The following is an 18,676-nucleotide window of genomic DNA, read 5'->3' on the forward strand; positions in this document are numbered from 1 at the left end:
GGTTAATTTTAAGTGTGTCTCTGGCTAGGCCACAGTGCCCAGATATTTGATCAAAAATGTATGAATGTTACTCTGAAGATATTTTTTTAGATCAAATTAACATCTAGGGGAGTACCCATTGTGGCTCAGTGGAAATGCCTCCAACTAGTAACCACGAGGGTACAGGTTGGATCCCTGGCCTTGCTCAGTGGGGAGCTGTAGTGTAGGTCACAGATGTGGCTCAGATCCTGAGTTGCTGTGGCTGTGGTATAGGCCAGCAGCTGTAGCTCCAATTCAACCCCTAGCCTGGGAACTTCCATATGCCGCAAGTGTGGCCCTAAAAAACACAATAAAATAATATAAACATCTAAATCAATAGATTTGTAGTAAAGCAGATTACCCTTCATATTGTGGGTGGGCCTCTATCAATCAGTTGAAAGCTTCAAGATAAAGACTGACTTCTCCCAAAGGAGGGAGAATTTTGCCAGCAGGTTGCTAAAGGTTGCTAAAATATCAAATCGTTGCTAGTATCTAACTTACAGTCTACCCTGCAGATTTTGGACTTGCCAGCCTCCACAATCATGTGAGTCAATTCCTAAAAATAAATCTCTCTCTCTCTCTCTCTCTCTCCCTCTCTCTCTCTCTCGAGTGTGTGTGTGTGTGTGTGTGTGTGTGTGTGTATCCTTTTGGTTCTGTCTCTCTGAAGAAGCTTGACTACTACAGTAATTTTAAAATGTATATAATATGTTCAAAAGTTTTTCAGAACCAATGTTGTAAAGCTTTTTTTTCCATAGTTTTTCACTAGGAGTTTTAGAATTTCAGGTCTTCCATTTAAGTCTGTTATCCATTTTGAATTGATTTTTGTATATGTTGTAACATGAGGTCTAGTGTCACTCTTTTTTGCATGTAAATTTCCAGATTTCCAACACCGTTTGTTGAAGAGACTATCTTTTCCCCATTTTGTACTCTTGACAAAAACCAGTTGACCACATGGGCACACATTTATTTCTGGGCTCTCTGTTTGGTTCCACTGGTTTGTATGTTGGTCTTTATGCCAGTATATACTAATTTGATTATGGTAGCTTTGTAGTGTATTTCAAAATAAGGAAATATGATGCCTCCAGGCTTGTTCTCTTTCAAGATTGTTTGAGCTATTCATATATTTTGTGGGTTCATATAGATTTAGAAATGTCATTGGGATTTTGATATGGAATGTGTTGTGTTGAATTTGTAGATTGCTTTGGGCAACATGGACATTTTAACAATATTAAATCTTACAAACCATGAATACAGGTTTTCATTTGTTTGTGGTCTTTAATTTCTCGTATCAGTGTTTTGTACTTTTTATTATAGAAGCGTTTTGCCTCCATAGTTGTTTATCCCTAAGTAATTTATTCTTTTTGATGCTATTTTAAATGGAATTGTCATCCTAATTTCCTTTCAAGGTGCTTTGTTGTTAGTGTATAGAGATGCAACTGATTTTCATATATTGATTTTTTTTTTATCTTGCAACTTGATTAAATGTATTTATTAGTTTTAAACACTATTCTTATGGAGGCTATATGTGTATAGATAGATAGATATACACACATACATATGTGATTGTACTGCCTACAATCAAGAAAAATTTACTTCTTCCTTTCCAGTTTGGATGTCTTTTTTTCTTTTCCTTGTCTAATTTTTCTGGCTAGGCACAAAAAAATAAATAAATAAACAAATAAAAAACAATAGCCTGGGAACCTCCGTATGCCGTAGGAAGTGGCCCTAGAGAAAAAAAAAGGCAAAAAGACAAAAAATAAAAATAAAAACTAAAATAAAAAATAATTTTTCTGGCTAGGACTTCTAATATTGTGTTGTGCCGAGACCAGCTCAGCAGGATGGGGCTGAAGAATGAGTGCTGTGAAACTTAAGGAAAAAAGTTAACATAAAACAAGACATAGAGACATTTATCTTAAGTAAAGGTGGGAACTGGGGGACTCAAGGTCTCAGGGACCAAGAGCACCGCCTTAAGAAACCACACTGCTTTTATTGTGTTTTTTAGGATTATGTCAAGTGAGAAGGGGGTTGTAGGTGCAGGATATAGTTTTTTTAAGTTATTTTAAAGGTCACATAGCCAGTTGCTGATTAAGCTTTTACTCTGACCTTTAGGCATTTAACAATCATTAGCATTTGAGGAAGCTTGGCGTCAGCTATCTATGCATAGTACCTAAAGAATCACCATTGTGCTTCTGCAGACGAGGTGCCTATCTGCAGCAACCCTGCATGCCTAGGTTTGCACCTCGGTTCTTCTTTGCTAATGCATATCCAGCTAAAAACCCCTTGGGGCCGTGGGGCTCCTCTTTTATTCTTAAGAGGACATATCATGCTGTGCAAATGGCGTGCCAATCTGCACAGGTCCAGCGTGCCTAGACCAACGCATTAAGTCCTCTTTCAGCTGACCCTATGAATACCTTATGCCTTTAGGTCTTTGTTCTTAAGCTTAAGTCATTCACCATCACTGTGACTGTTTTTCAAGCAGCAAGATGGGGTAAAGTAAAGCAAGACAAGATAGAGTTTTTAGCAAAGAGGCTAAGAAAATATTGTAGAAATGTCTCGCGACAGTGTTGAAAGAAGTGGGCATCCATTCTTTGTTCATAATCTTAGAGAAAAACTTTTAAGTTTTTCATCACTGAGTGTGATGTTAGCTGTGGGCTTTTCATATATGTTTTTTATTATATTGAAGCACTTTTTTCTATTTCTGGATTATTGAGAGTTTTATCATGAAAGGGTATTAAAATTTTGTCAAATGCTTTTTATGCATTTGTTAGGATTATCATGTGACTTTTATCCATTATTCTGTTATTGTTAAGTGGTATATCACATGACACTGGGCTTAGCAATAATTTCATGGATATCACACCAAAAACACAAGCAACAAAAGAAAAAATAAAGAAGTGTGTACCCATATTAACTTAAAAAATTTATGCACAGTAAAAAATAATCAACAGAGTAAAAAGGCAACTTATGGAATAATAGAAAATATTTGTAATCCATATATCTGGTAAGAAATTAATCTCTAAAATGTATAAGGAACCATACAACTCAATAGCAAAAGAACTAATAATCTGATTCAAAATTGGCTAAGAAGTTAGACATTTCTCCAAATACATATAGTTAACAGGTATAGGAAAACAAACTTAATGCCACTATTCATCATGAAAAATCAAATCAAAAACACAATGAGATATGACCTCACATCTATCAGGATGGTTGTTAGTTAAAAAAATAGTACAAGGCTTGGCAAGGATATGGAAAAATTGGACCTTGCACGAATTTGATAGGAATGCAAAATGGTGTAGCCCCCATGAAGAACAGTATGGAATTTCCTCAGAAAATTAAAAGTAAAAATTTTACCCTATGATCCAGCAATCCTACTTCTGGTATTCGTCCAGAAGAATTGAAATCAGGATCTCAAAGAGATTCTAGCACCTTGTGTTAACAACCAAGATGTGGAACCAACCTAAATGCCCATCAACAATGAATAGATAAAATGCGGCATATATATATAATAACATATATATAATAGAGTATTTTTTCATCCTTAAAAAGGAAGGAAATTCTCAATATGTAACAGTATGGGTGAACTCCTAAGATATTAGTCTAAGTGAAATGTCAATCACAGAAAGACAGATACAGGATTCCACTTATCTGAAATATATAAAATAGTTGTATCCATAGAATTGAAGAGTGGAATGATGGTTTCCAAGGACTTGGGGGAGGAGAATGTGAAGGTTACTAATTAACAGGTAATAAAGTTTCATTTAAACAAGATGAATAAGTTCCAGATATCTGCTGTACAGTATTGCACCTATAGTCAGCAATATTGTATTGTACACTTAAACGTTTTTAAAGAGGGTAGCTCTCATGATTAATGTTTTTACCAAAATAAAATACTATATAAAAAACATTTTATTGGCATTTTCATTGAGGAAATGGTTAACTTAAGGGAATTGCTATGTTGAATCTTTTTATTCAACAAGGAAGCACATCTTACCATTTGCCAACATCTTTTGTTTTGAGTCCCAAAAACATTTTAGAATTATTTCTTCAATCAGAGCTTGCACACTTCTTGTTCAAACTATTCTTATATATTTTGTTGCTATTTTGATATTTAAATAGGGTTCTTCTTCCATCATATTGTCTAATTGCCATTTTTGAAGATTTTTGATTTCTACACATTTGTCTCTAGTGCTTTCCTAAATTCTTAAAAAAATAATTAAAAAAAATGTATAATAGTATGCTTAAGAATTTTACTTATGGATAATATATCCAATAAAGTTGGAGTTAAACTCCAACTATATGATGAAGTCTAAACTCCTTAGTATAAAGGCCATTCTTGAATTGATGCTTCCTGACTCCCTAGTCTCTTGGGCAGGCCACCATGTCACCACACACACATTGAACAATTATCATCCAAAGGTGCTTGTGGTTATCTAAGTACAAACGATTCTTGAACACTTTTGCATTTGATATAGTTTCACTCTGTATTTCTACTCTCAAGCCTCTAATGTGCATTTGTCTAAATAACTTGTCACCTTTTTTGGACTCAGTTCATGTATCCCTTCTTCTGAGAAACAACTACATCCCACAGACTCACTGAGTTTCTCCCTTATTTCTGTTTTCATAGTGCCTGGTATAGAACTAATTTATTTCAATTATCATATTCATTTGTAACTAGTTATTGAAATGTCTTCACTGGACTGTGAGGTTCTTAAAAAGAGATAGTTTTCTTGTTTGTTTTTATATTTCTAATATCTAAATACAGTAGATAGCAAATACATGGTGAATTGATTCTCATGGGTACATTGCTGTATAACATGCACTCAGATACTTGATTTTGCATAGAAGAGAAACAGTCTTGAGCTGAAAAAGAACATGTTCTGCAAATCTAAACCCCTCAGCTTACATATGAGGATAATGAAGTCACAGAAAGGTACCTTGCTCCAACTCACAAATCTAGGAAGGGGAAGATCCAGAAAGTGAATACAGTTTGTTCTTCCATGTTGTCCAGAGCTCTTTCCACTATTCCACAAGGTTGAATGGATGTATTTCCAGGTGTGCATACATTTGTAAAATCTTGTTCTCTGAGACTCTGCGTGTTCCTAAAATATATACATAGGGACATGGAATGTGCAAATACACACCAGTTAATACTCATGAGAAAACAGTGAAAACCTAAGTGTGATCTTGCTCATCACCAGAGAAACAGCTGTTAAAATTTCTTACCCTATTCTCCCAAAGGAGACAAAACTGATCCTTTTTTTGGTACTAATATTACCTCTGAGTTATGCTGTTTTCAAAGGAGAGAGCCAAGAATGAATGGTATTGGGTTATTTTGTAAAGGATAATTTCTCTTTTCATTACAATTTGAGTTACAAAAAGATTCCTATAGAAATGTTTGGTGAATATGCACAAACTATAGTTTACCTAAAAACAGGCCCATTAATCAAATGAACCATTCATCTCATTTACTCACAGAACCCCAACCCTGTACCTCAAACCATTGTCTCAAACCACTCTACACCCAAATAGCCAACAGATTTTTGGATATTTCTCCAAGGTTGCTTCACAGAGTCTTAATCATGCCTGGAGCTAATCACAGTTCCTCTTCTCCAGTATCAATTCTCTTCTGTATTCCTTTGATTTCCAGCTCAGTTTAGGTCATCACAAACTAGTTTCTAAGTGAGTGAATATGTGCCTGAACAAATGATGATAACCTCTTTGCTTTCTACCATCCTTCCAGTATAGACTCCCTTTCATAATAATTTTCTATTTATATAAGTGGCACCATTATCATCTCAGATTGTCAAAACAATTTTGGGATTCATTTGTTTCCCCTTTCAAGAGTATATCTAAATCTCAGTTCCTCACACACATCCATATACATTTGCTCTCAAACTGTTTTCTAATCTGATATTGTCTACTTAAAATATATGTATAACCTGAAAGTTCAGAGTTAAGTTTTATTTGGGGCAAAATAAGGACTATAGGCTGGGAGGCTTCATTTCAGATATCTCTGAGATACTGCTCCAGAGAGGTAGAGGGGAATGTCAGCTTATATGTGATTTTGGTGAAACAGGGAGGTACATGCAACCAAGCACACATTTTCACAGAAGGTTGCTGCTAGCCTTCTGAAAGTTACCACTAGTCATAAGAAACAGACATCACCATGAAGGATTTTAGTGCTTTTCTAGATATGAGGAGATGCAAGAATTGGGCTTCTAAAAACTTGTCCTGAAAATACATAATTATCTGAACACCTGTTCTTCTGGTTTTCCCAGAGCAAAGAGTGCCTCACTCTAGTGTGCACCCCGAGCTCCTTTCAGGGGGTGTGGAGGGTCAGCAGCTGCAGTGGCTCATGCTTCAATCTGTGTAGAGTCAGATGGCAAGTGCAAATCTCCAGTTCACAATATGATTCTATGAATTGGTAGCAGTATTTCCTTTATGACTCAAGATACAAAGTCCCTCTGTGGATGTTATTTGGGATGGAATATTCTGTTCTTTCTGACCAAGCATTCACCTTTCTGTATCTTTTGGATATTTTGCCGATCACTAGAGGGAAAAATTGCAAATGTGATTGGTCAGAGTTTAGGGCATTGGTATCACCATTATAAGCATGGTTATTGTGCTCTAAATATTAGCATTTTCAGAGTTATTCCCTTTTGTACTTACTTGCCTCATATGACAGTTAAGCAGGACATTAATTCTTAAGGTAGGCCTTGCTAAGTATCTCTTTTTTCTGTTTATTTCTTTCATGCTAACAAGTGAATGGTGAGTTAAGCTTTGGTCTGCTCTAGAGATCCAGCCACCTCAGATAGAAAGACTAGGAAATCAGTAGTCATGCTTTAAGCTATATGTAACAGCTCATTTTTACAAGGACTCTGTATTTTTAAAAAATAGTTTTTAAGGAAGTTCCTGTCATGGCTCAGTGGCTAACAAACCCGACTAGTAACCATGAGGTTGCGGGTTTGATCCCTGGCCTGGCTTGGTGAGTTAAAGATCCAGCACTGTCGTGAGCTGTGGTGTAGGTCACAGACATGACTCGGATCCCTCGTTGCTGTGGCTGGGGCATAGGCCAGCAGCTGAAGCTCCAATGTGACCCCTAGCCTGGGAAACTCCATATGCCATGGGTGCAGCCCTAAACAGACAAAAAAGACAAAAAAAAAGTTTTTAAATTTATGTTTTCCTTCTACTTTTATTCAGATATAACTGACATACAGCAGTGTTTAAGTTTAAGGTGTGCAGCATAATGATTTGTCTTACATACATCATGAGATGATTATCATAGTAAGTTTAGTGAACATCCATCATTTCATATAGGGGCAAAGTTGAAGAGATAGAAAAAAAAAATTGTGGTGAGAACGCTCAGTTCACTCTCTTAACAACTTTCATATAACATATCAATGTTGATTATATTTATCATGTACATTATATCACTAATACATATATATATATATATATATATATATATATATATTTGTCTTTTTGCTATTTCTTGGGCACTCCCGTGTCATATGGAGGTTCCCAGGCTAGGGGTCGAAATGGAGCTGTAGCCGCCGGCCTACGCCAGAGCCACAGCAACGTGGGATCCGAGCCGCATCTGCAACCTACACCACAGCTCACAGCAACGCCAGATCGTTAACCCACTGAGCAAGGGCAGGGATCGAACCTGCAACCTCATGGTTCCTAGTCGGATTCGTTAACCACTGCGCCACGACGGGAACTCCTATTTTTTTAATTTTAATAGGGTATGTTTAACTACAATGTTGTATTAGTTTCAGGTGTATAGCAAAGTGAATGTTATATATATAAATATATCCATTCTTTTTTCCCATATAGGTTATTATAAACTATTGAGTAGATTTTCCTGTACTATATATTAGGTTCTTATTAATCTTCTATTTTATGTGGTAGTGTGTATATGTTATTTCTACCCTCACAGTTCCTCCCTCCCCACAGTGGTTTCACTTGTGGTAACCATAAGATTGGTTTTGAAATCTCTGAGTGTGCTTCTACACTATAAAAAAGTTATTTTGTATCATTTTTATTAGATTCCACATATAAGTGATATCGTATATTTGTCTTTCTGTGTCTGACTTACTTCACTCAGTATGGTAATATCTAGATCCATTCATGTTGCTGAAAATGGCATTATTTCATTCTCTTTATAGCTAAATAATACTCCACTGTATACATATACCACATCTTCTTTATCCATTCCTCTGTTAGTGGACATTTAGGTTTCTTCCAGATCTTGACTATTGCAAATAGTGGTACAATGAATATTGGGGTGCATATATCTCTTCAGATTATGGTTTTCTCTAGATATATGCCCAAAAGTGGGATTTCTGAATCATATGGTAATTCTATATTCAGTTTTTTAAGGAGACTTCATACTGTCCTCCATAGTAGTTGTACCAATTGACATTTCTACCTACAGTGTAGGAGGGTTCCCTTTTCTCCACACCCTTTCCAGCATTTATTATTTGTAGACTTTTTGATGATGGTCATTCTGACTGGTGTGAGGTGATACCTCATAGTAGTTTGACTTGCATTTCTCTAATAATTAGTGATGTTGAGCATCTTTTCATGTGTTTTTTTTGCCATCTGTCTTGTCTTCTTAGGATAAATGTATCTTATAACTGGAAGTTTGTAGACCTTTTGACAGCCTTTATCCAATTGTCTGACCTTGGCTTCAGGGTCCTGGGGATCCCAGAATTGGTATTTTGGTCCACTGGTGGGCAGGCCAGGGCCCAGGGGCTCCTGTGGCTGGTGCTTACCCACTGGTAGGTGAGACTGGTCCTGAGGCTAATGATGACCATTGAGATTGGGGCCAGTTACTAGGTCTTCTGGTAGACAGGACCAGCTCCTAGTCCAGGGCAGCTGTGGGCTTAAGGGTACTTAGGGCCGCAGGCCTGCTGGTAGCTGGGGTTGTGTCTCCACCCTGCCTAGTTGATTGACCTGAGGCATCTCTGTACTGGAAACTGACAGGTTGGTGGGTGAAGGTGGGTCCCAGTGCTCATAAGCTAGAAGGAGGATTCCAAATTGGTGCTCGGTTGCACCCAATGTCCACAAGTTCCCCCAAATGGATGCTGCCTCACCTATTTCTTTCTTCCTCCTACTCATATCTTCTCTGGCAAGCACCTATTTGTTCTGTGTATCTATGACTTTGTTTCTGTTTTGTTTTGATGTTCATTAATTTTGTTTTTTAGATTCAAATCATACAGTATTTATATAGCTAGAAATTAAGATCTACACAAAGAAATGTGGAGTTCTGGAAATGATCATATGTGAGTAAGCATAATATAGTTTAAAAGGGTTTTTTTTTTCACTTTAAAAGATAATTAACTTTTTAAGACAAAAATGACAAAAAATATATTGTGTCTTTAAATGTAAGTAAAATATGTGTAACAAATGCACCAAAAAGTGAGGCAGAAAAAGGACACATTGTTGTGAGGTTTGTATTTTATAATTAAAGTGATACAATAGTATTTGAAGATAAAGTATGATAAAACTGTAAAGGAAGAGAAATATCAAAGAACAGATGCACAAAGAGAAAACAAATAACAAACTAGCAGGCTTAAAACAATCATACCAACAATTACATTAAAAGTAAATAGACATGGCTGAGTAGATCCTGAAGGATGGTGCTGTCTCACAGATAACCTCTATAAGCGCTAGACAAAGCACAAAACAAAAAAACAGTGCTTCAAGGCAGTGAAGAGCTAACAATACAAAAATCCAGATTCTGGCAGCAAGTAGACACTTGGAAAAAGGGAACAGTACAGGGTGGGTAGGCTTTGTGTCTTTTATATTCAGTGTAGGTGAAATTTGTCACTGTATGGGGTGACTAAATAATTAATATAATATATAGTCTTTCTAACCTGAAGAACATGAGGACAGAGTTTGGGGAAATCACACCTTCCTAGAAAAAAGTGTTCATTCTGATCAAGAGAGACCAAAAAAAAAAAAAAAAAAAAAAAAAAGGAGTTCCTATTGTGGCTAAGAGGTAATGAACCTGACTGGTAGCCATGAGGATGTGGGTTTGATCCCTGTCTTCACTCAGTGGGTTAACAACTGGCATTGCCCTGAGCTGTGGTGTAGGTCACAGATGCAGCTTGGACCTTACATTTTTGTGGCTGTGGTATAGGCCAACAGCTGCAGCTCTGATTCTACCCCTAGCCTGGGAACTACCATATGCTGCACCTGTGGCCCTGAAAAAAAAAAAAAAAAAAAAAAGAGAGAGAGAGCAAGGTGGAGCCCTGACTTGCTGGTGTAAACTCTGGCCTGATTTCCCACTTACCTCTGAAACATGTGTGTGAAACAGATACTAGTTAACGACAAAAAAAAAAACAAAACAAAAAAAAACTGCTCTAAGATTTGAGATGTTACTGAGAGAGAGTATTTAATTTAATATAAACTTGGCATTTCTAGAATCCATATTTTCCAAAGTATGCCATTCAAAATATCTCAGACACAATGCAGGCTTATTACTCAGTTTAAGAGAATGCAGGAAAACATAATCATTAGCAAGATAAAATAACAATCAATGAAGATCAACTCTGAAATCATTCAGATCTTAGAATTAAAAAACATGGATGTCAGAGGACTATTATAATTAACCTCAAAGATGTGAAGAAGATCATGCTCAAGTGAATTTTTTTGAAAAAAAAAGGAAATCTCAACAGGAAAAAAAAACATGTAAAAAAATAAATGAAAGTTGTAGAATTGAAAAATACAATATGTTAAAATATCACAGGTAATTTGATCAGTAAAGAGGAGAGCAATCAGATATAAACTTGAAAATAGAGAAATATAAATTATATATTTTGAAATCTAGAGGGAAAAAATATAAAGAACAGCTCTCCACAGAACTCTAGAACAATAATGAAGGAATAAGATATGGAAGTAGAATCTCCTTCTTCCACAGGGGAGAGTGAGAAGAAGACAAAGTATATATTTAATGAAGCAATGATTTAAAATATCCTATTTTATAAAAAGGGTAATTTATGAATTGAAAAAAGATATCAACCCCAAGTAGGACAAATACAAAGAAAATCATGCCTAGAAGATTCACAGTCAGACATCTAAAAACCCAAGATAAAGAGACAATCATAAATCAGCCCCCCAAAAATGACATATTGTAGAGTGAAAAATAATTGTACAAATGCAGACTAGAAGGCAGTAGGGAAGCATCTTTAAAGTGCTAAAAGATCAAAAAACAAAAATGTCCACCCCAAATTCTATATCCAACGAAATGCCTATCAAGAAAGAAACAGAAAAGACATTTTCATGGGAAAAAAAACCCCAAAACTTACAGAATTTAACCTCAGTAGACCTGCACCACAAAAACATTGTGAAGAATGTTATTCATCATGAAATAAAATAATACCAAATATGACAAAAAAAAAAAAGACTCACAAAATTAGAAAACAAACCAGTGGTTACCAGTGGGTACAGGGAATTGGGGAGGGTCAATATAGGGGTAGTGGCTTAAGAGCTACAAAGTTATGTCTTAAATAAGGCATAAGGATATATTGTATACCACAGGGGATATAGCCAATATTTTATTATACCTATAAATATAGTATAACCTTTAAAAAATAATACCAATTGAAAACTCGGATCTTCCAAAAAAACTCGGATCATTTGTGAGATTGTCACAAATGATAAATACCTGAGTAACTTAAAAAACCTATTTCTTTACATCTTATTTTCTAAAAATACTTAGGACTGATTATATTCAAAATTATAACACTGTGGTATATTTAATGGATTTAGATGTAATGCATATGACAACTATAATATGAGGGAATGGTGAGAGGAAAATGGATCTATAACACTGCAAGCTTTCAAGAACTACTAAACTACTCTAAATAGACTGTAAAAAGTCAAGGATATATATTGCAATTCCTGGAACACTCACTAAAATTAATGCAAAGAAATAAAACTGAACAGTCAAGAGATGAATTAAAATTACTTTCCAAAAACGTGAGTAGGCTAAACATTCCAATTATAGAACAGAGATTATCAAATAAAATAAAGAAGGTAAACATTGAATTTTTTCCACTTATAAGTCACACATTAAATATAGAGACAAATATATTTTTTAAAGTACCATGCAAATACTAATTATAAGAAAGGTAGAGTATCAATGTTAATATATAGATAGATTTCAGGGAAAAGAGGATTACTAGAGATAAAGAGGAACATTTCATAATGATAAAAAGAACAAACCATCAAGAAGTCCTAACAGTAATAAATATGTATGTACTTAATTGCAGTTTCAGAATAATTGAAGCAAATATTGGCAGGGTAAAGGAAAAACAGATTAATCTGAAGTCATAGTAGAAGACACAAAAATTCCTCTCTTAGTAAATAATATAACTAATTGACAAAAAGTCAGTCAGAACATAAAAAGTTGAAAGACTTTATCAACCAACTCAATTGAATTGACATTTATTTAGAGAGTGTGGCACCTCACAACCTGCAGGATACTAATTCCTTTCAAACGCACAAAGAACATTCATCAAAATAGAACATATCCTAGGCCATTTAAATAGTCTTGATTCCGTACATGGAAATTATACCGAGTATATTTTCTTACCACTATGGAACTAAAGTAGAAATCAATTAAAATGGCATCCACAAAAGCCTCGAATGTTTGGAAATTAGGACACTCAGGCTCAAGAAACATATGGGTTAAAGAAGAAATCAGAAAGAAAATACAAAATGTTCTAAGCTGACCTAAATTCTAACATAAGAAGCTTTAAAAAGACAGGCAAATTCAAATCAAAATTAGTAGAATAGTGAAAATAAAAAGAGAGAAGCAGAAATTAATCAAATAATTAACAATTAAATAATAGAGAAAATCAATGAAATCAAAGGATTCTTTGAAAATATTATTAAAATTGATAAACTCCCTATCCATATTCACCAAAATTAATTAAAAACATCTCCCAAAAGAAAATCCCAGTCCACATTGTTTCACTTAAATTTCCACAAAAATTTAGGCAAGAAATAATACATAGCCTATGTAAACACATTCACAAAGTAGAAGTGAACACTCAACAATTCATTTCACAAGATCAGCATTAACCCAGTATATGACATAGAAAAAGACATTGCAGTGAGGAGTTCTCACTGTGATACAGTGGCTTAAGAATCTGACTGCAGTGGCCCAGGTCCAGTGGGTTAAGGATGCAGCACTGCTGCAGCTGCAGTGAAGGTTGCAGCTGCAACTTGGTCAGGAACTTCCATATGCTGCAGGTGCAGCCATTAAAAACAAACAAAAAAAACAGACATTACAACAAAATAAATCTATAGACCGAAATCCCTCATAAGCCATTTTTTAACAAAACAATAGCACACATTCATGTGGGAGCATGTGTGTGTGCGCACACACACACACACACACACACACCAGTGGGATTTATCAAAAGTGAACATAACTCACAACTTTAACAGCACACTTTAGAGCAATCTACAAAATATATAAATATCACAATAAATACATAGGAAACATTTGACAGAACTCAAACTTATTTGAATGAAATCTCTGGCTAAGAAGAAAAAAGACTTCATTGTGATGAAGAGAAAAAGCTATAGCTAGCATCATACCCAATGATGAACACTTTTCCCTTAAGATCAAGAATAAGCCCAGGCTATCTGCTTTCACAGCTTCTATTCTACTGTGGAATTTAAGTTATAGCCAGTGAAATATTAGCCCAGGGAGGGGAAAAGTCATGTAGATTGGGAGGAAGAAATAAAGCTGTCTGTATAGACAATATGATGGTGTATGTAGAAATTCTAAGCTGTCCACAAAGCAGCTACTGAACCAACAAGTGAATTTAGCAGAATTATCAGCTACAAGGTCAGTTTATTTCTATATGGTAGCACCAAATGGAAACTGATTAGCAATATATACCATTTATCCTAGCATTAGGAAATATAAGTTACTTAAACTTAACATTAGAGTAAGTACGTAGCTTTATACTGAATATTGCACAGCATTACTGAGAGACATTAAAGACAAATAGAGATACATATCATGCTTATACATTTTGTAAAATTCAGAACTGTTAAGATGCCAGTTCTCCTTAAATGGAAATATAGTTTCAACACGATCTTAATCAAAATCCCATTCATTTTTTAAAGTGGAAATCAACAAATTGATTTTAAATTTTACATGGAAACGAAAGACTTAGAATTTTTTAAATCTTGAAAAAGAAAACAAAAACTAAGTTTGAGTACTTAAAAATGATTTGAGACATAAAAAAGTTTGAGACATAAAAAATTTTGAGACATAAAAAAAGCTAATATGCTTTAGACAGAAGAATAAACGTATCAATGGCATAGGTTGCAGAGTCCAGAAATAAACTCATTCTTTCATTTTGAATTTTCAATTAAGACTCCAAATCAGTCCAATGGGGGAAAAAGTGTTTTTTCAACAAATAGTGTTGAAATAATGAGACTGTGATGTAGGGAAGAACTTTTGTCTCAATAGTTGCTTTGTATGTAAAATCTGACTTGAGGTGGATCTCAGAACTCAACAGAAAAACTACAAGCTTCTGGAAGAAAACTGAATAATATTTTCAATACCTTTATATACACAAATATTTCTTCATCAGGATATAAAAAGCAATGATCATAAAAGAAAAATTGTTGAAATGTACATCATCAAAATAAAATACTTCTGTTTATCAAGATACGTTACTCAGTAAGTGCAAAGATAATCTACAGACTGGCAGAAAATATGTGCAATGTATAAATCTGGCAAAGAATTCATATCCAAAATATAATGAAAACTCCAATGATTAAATAAAGACAATTAGACCAATAAAAACATGAATAAAATATTTGTGGTTGCCCCCATGGGAAGATGGTGAATTTATTATTAACAGGAATGAGTACTAGGATTTTTATGGAGTGTTAAAATGGCCCACATCTTGATCTCTGTGGGTTATATCAGTGTATACTACTGTGAGAACTCAACAAATCATAAACTTAAGATCTATGCCTCTGTTTTCAGGTACATTACACCTGAATAGAAAAAAAAAAGTGTTAGTTTGACTTCCAAATTTGCTACAATACCATCCTGTAATGATATCCTGTTTTGCATCATGAAAATTAATAACCATAAGTCAAAATATCCTAATAAACATGCAGTTCATTTTTTTTTATGTCTTTTTGCCTTTTCTAGGGCTGCACCTGCAGTCGGTGGTTACCAGGCCAGGGGTCTAATCGGAGCTGTAGCCTTCAGAGCTGTAGCCACAGGCCTATGCCAGGGCCACAGCAACGCAGGATCCAAGCCGAGTCTGCAACCTAAACCACAGCTCATGGCAATGCCAGATCCTCAACCCACTACACAGGACCAGGGATCGAACCCACAACCTCATTGTTCCTAGTCGGATTTGTTAACCACTGAGCCACAACGTGAACTGCAACATGCAATTCATTTTACTTTTCTTTTTTTCTTTTTTTTTTTTTTTTATTTTCCCACTGTACAGCAAGGGGGTCAGGTTATCCTTAGATGTATACATTGCAGTTACAGTTTTTTCCCCCACCCTTTCTTCTGTTGAAACATGAGTATCTAGACATAGTTCTCAATGCTATTCAGCAGGATCTCCTTGTAAATCTATTCTAGGTTGTGTCTGATAAGCCCAAGCTCCCGATCCCTCCCACTCCCTCCCCCTCCCATCAGGCAACCACAAGTCTTTTCTCCAAGTCCATGATTTTCTTTTCTGAGGAGATGTTCATTTGTGCTGGATATTAGATTCCAGTTATAAGTGATATCATATGGTATTTGTCTTTGTCTTTCTGGCTCATTTCACTCAGGATGAGATTCTCTAGTTCCATCCATGTTGCTGCAAATGGCATTATGTCATTCTTTTTTATGGCTGAGTAGTATTCCACTGTGTATATATACCACTTCTTCCGAATCCAATCATCTGTCGATGGACATTTGGGTTGTTTCCATGTCCTGGCTATTGTGAATAGTGCTGCAATGAACATGCGGGTGCATGTGTCTCTTTTAAGTAGAGCTTTGTCCGGATAGATGCCAAAGAGTGGGATTGTGGGGTCATATGGAAGTTCTATGTATAGATTTCTAAGGTATCTCCAAACTGTTCTCCATAGTGGCTGTACCCGTTGACATTCCCACCAGCAGTACAGGAGGGTTCCCTTTTCTCCACAGCCCCTCCAGCACTTGTTATTTGTGGATTTATTAATGATGGCCATTCTGACTGGTGTGAGGTGGTATCTCATGGTAGTTTTGATTTGCATTTCTCTTATAATCAGCGATGTTGAGCATTTTTTCATGTGTTTGTTGGCCATCTGTATATCTTCTTTGGAGAAATGTCTATTCAGGTCTTTTGCCCATTTTTCCATTGATTGATTGGTTTTTTTGCTGTTGGGTTGTATAAGTGGTTTATATATTCTAGAGATTAAGCCCTTGTCAGTTGCATCATTTGAAACTGTTTTCTCCCATTCTGTAAGTTGTCTTTTTGTTTTCTTTTTGGTTTCCTTTGCTGTGCAAAAGCTTTTCAGTTTGATGAGGTCCCATGGGTTTATTTTTGCTCTAATTTCGATTGCTTTGGGAGACTGACCTGAGAAAATATTCATGAGGTTGATGTCAGAGAGTGGTTTGCCTATGTTTTCTTCTAGGAGTTTGATGGTGTCCTGTCGTATATTTAAGTCTTTCAGCCATTTGGAGTTAATTTTTGTGCATGGTGTGAGGGTGTGTTCTAGTTTCATTGCTTTGCATACAGCTGTCCAGGTTTCCCAGCAATGCTTGCTGAATAGACTTTCCTTTTCCCATTTGATGTTCCTGCCTCCCTTGTCAAAGATTAATTGACCATAGGTGTCAGGGTTTATTTCCGGATTCTCTATTCTGTTCCATTGGTCTGTCTGTCTGTTTTGATACCAGTACCACACTGTTTTGATGACTGTGGCTTTGTAGTATTTCTTGAAGTCTGGGAGAGTTATGCCTCCTGCTTGGTTTTTGTTTCTCAGGATTGCTTTGGTGATTCTGGGTCTTTTGTGGTTCCATATAAATGTTTGGATTGTTTGTTCTAGTTCTGTGAAAAATGTCATGGGTAATTTGATAGGGATTGCATTGACTCTGTAGATTGCTTTGGGTAGGATGGCCATTTTCACAATATTGATTTTTCCAATCCAGGAACATGGAATATCTTTCCATTTCTTTACATCTTCTTTGATTTCTTTGATTAAAGTTTTATAGTTCTCGGCATATAGGTCCTTTACCTCTTTGGTCAGGTGTATTCCGAGGTATTTGATTTTGTGAGGTACAATTTTAAAAGGTATCATATTTTTGTATTCCTTTTCTGATGTTTCATTGCTGGTATACAGAAATGCAACTGACTTCTGAATGTTAATCTTATATCCTGCCACTTTGCTGAATTTATGAATCAGTTCAAGGAGTTTTGGGGTTGAGTCCTTAGGGTTTTCTATGTATAGTATCATGTCATCTGCATACAGTGACAGTTTGATCTCTTCTCCTCCTATATGGATGCCTTTTATTTCTTTTGTTTGTCTAATTGCTGTGGCTAAGACTTCCAAAACTATGTTGAAGAGCAGTGGTGAGAGTGGGCATCCCTGTCTTGTTCCAGATTTGAGTGAGAAGGCTTTCAGTTTTTTCCCATTGAGGATTATATTTGCTGTGGGTTTATCATAAATGGCTTTGATTATATTCAGGAATGTTCCCTCTATACCCACTTTGGCGAGGGTCTTGATCATGAATGGATGTTGAACTTTGTCAAATGCTTTTTCTGTGTCTATTGAGATGATCATATGATTTTTGACCTTTTTTTTTGTTAATGTGGTGTATGATGCTGATTGATTTGCGTATGTTGAACCATCCTTGTGAACCTGGGATGAACCCAACCTGGTCATGGTGTATAATTTTTTTGATATGTTGTAGGATTCGGTTGGCTAAGATTTTGTTGAGAATTTTTGCATCTATATTCATCAATGATGTTGGGCGATAGTTTTCTTTTTTGGTGGTATCTCTATCTAGTTTTAGAATGAGGGTGATGGTGGCATCATAGAATGTCTTTGGGAGTATTCCTTCTTCAACCTTTTGAAAGAGTTTAAGGAGGATGGGCACCAGTTCCTCTTTATATGTTTGATAGAATTCCCCTGTGAAGCCATCTGATCCTGGACTTTTATTTGTAGGGTGTGATTTTATGACATCTTAAATTTCATTTCTAGTGATCGGTCTGTTCAGTTGGTCTGTTTCTGCTTGATTCAGTTTTGGCAGGCTGTAAGATTCTAGAAAATTGTCCATTTCTTTCAGATTGTCAAACTTGTTGCCATATAGTTGTTCATAGTATTCTCTTATGGTTTTTTGTATTTCTGCTGTATCCGTTGTGATTTCTCCTTTTTCATTTATAATTTTGGTGATTTGGGTTCTTTCTCTCCTCTTTTGAGTGAGTCTGGCCAGGGGTTTGTCAATTTTGTTCACCTTTTCAAAGAACCAGCTCTTGGTTTTATTAATTTTCTCTATTGTTTTTTGAGTCTCTATTTTATTGATTTCTTCTTTGATCTTTATAATTTCCTTCCTTCTGCTGACTTTAGGACTTTTTTGTTCTTCTTTTTCTAATTCGTTTAGGTGGAGGGTTAAGTTGTCAATTTGGGA

At 35.6% G+C, this 18,676-nt stretch overlaps 2 protein-coding genes across 25 annotated transcripts in view; one reads left to right on the top strand and one right to left on the bottom strand.

Annotated features, from left to right (window-relative positions):
• LOC106505748 (uncharacterized) overlaps positions 1-18,676 on the top strand; it is a 1,225,997-nt gene that overhangs the window by 848,296 nt on the left and 359,025 nt on the right. For 3 of the 16 annotated variants that reach the window (XR_014824356.1, XR_014824359.1, XR_014824358.1), the window contains exon 8: positions 534-1,271. The exons of 11 other annotated variants lie outside the window; for them this stretch is intronic. The gene's annotated coding sequence lies outside the window, so the exon portion shown is untranslated. Of the gene's footprint in view, positions 1-533; positions 1,272-18,676 lie in introns of those variants that run through there. 2 more of the 16 variants (XR_014824366.1, XR_014824363.1) reach the window with 1 other exon arrangement.
• LOC106505750 (uncharacterized) overlaps positions 1-18,676 on the bottom strand; it is a 742,696-nt gene that overhangs the window by 10,245 nt on the left and 713,775 nt on the right. For 4 of the 9 annotated variants that reach the window (XR_014824346.1, XR_014824350.1, XR_014824343.1 and 1 more), the window contains one exon: positions 1,370-5,120. Coding sequence is in view for 1 of the 9 variants with exons in the window: in XM_084990364.1 (XP_084846490.1) it covers positions 4,956-5,120 (165 nt within the window). In the remaining 8 variants the exon portion in view is untranslated. Of the gene's footprint in view, positions 1-1,369; positions 5,121-18,676 lie in introns of those variants that run through there. The other 5 variants (XR_014824355.1, XM_084990364.1, XR_014824354.1 and 2 more) reach the window with 3 other exon arrangements.

This window comes from Sus scrofa, chromosome 13, assembly GCF_054392235.1.
Source record: "Sus scrofa isolate SSC_HxYL_T2T_F1_AM1 chromosome 13, Sscrofa_HxYL_maternal_Yorkshire_Landrace_v2.0, whole genome shotgun sequence".
NCBI lineage: Eukaryota > Metazoa > Chordata > Mammalia > Artiodactyla > Suidae > Sus > Sus scrofa.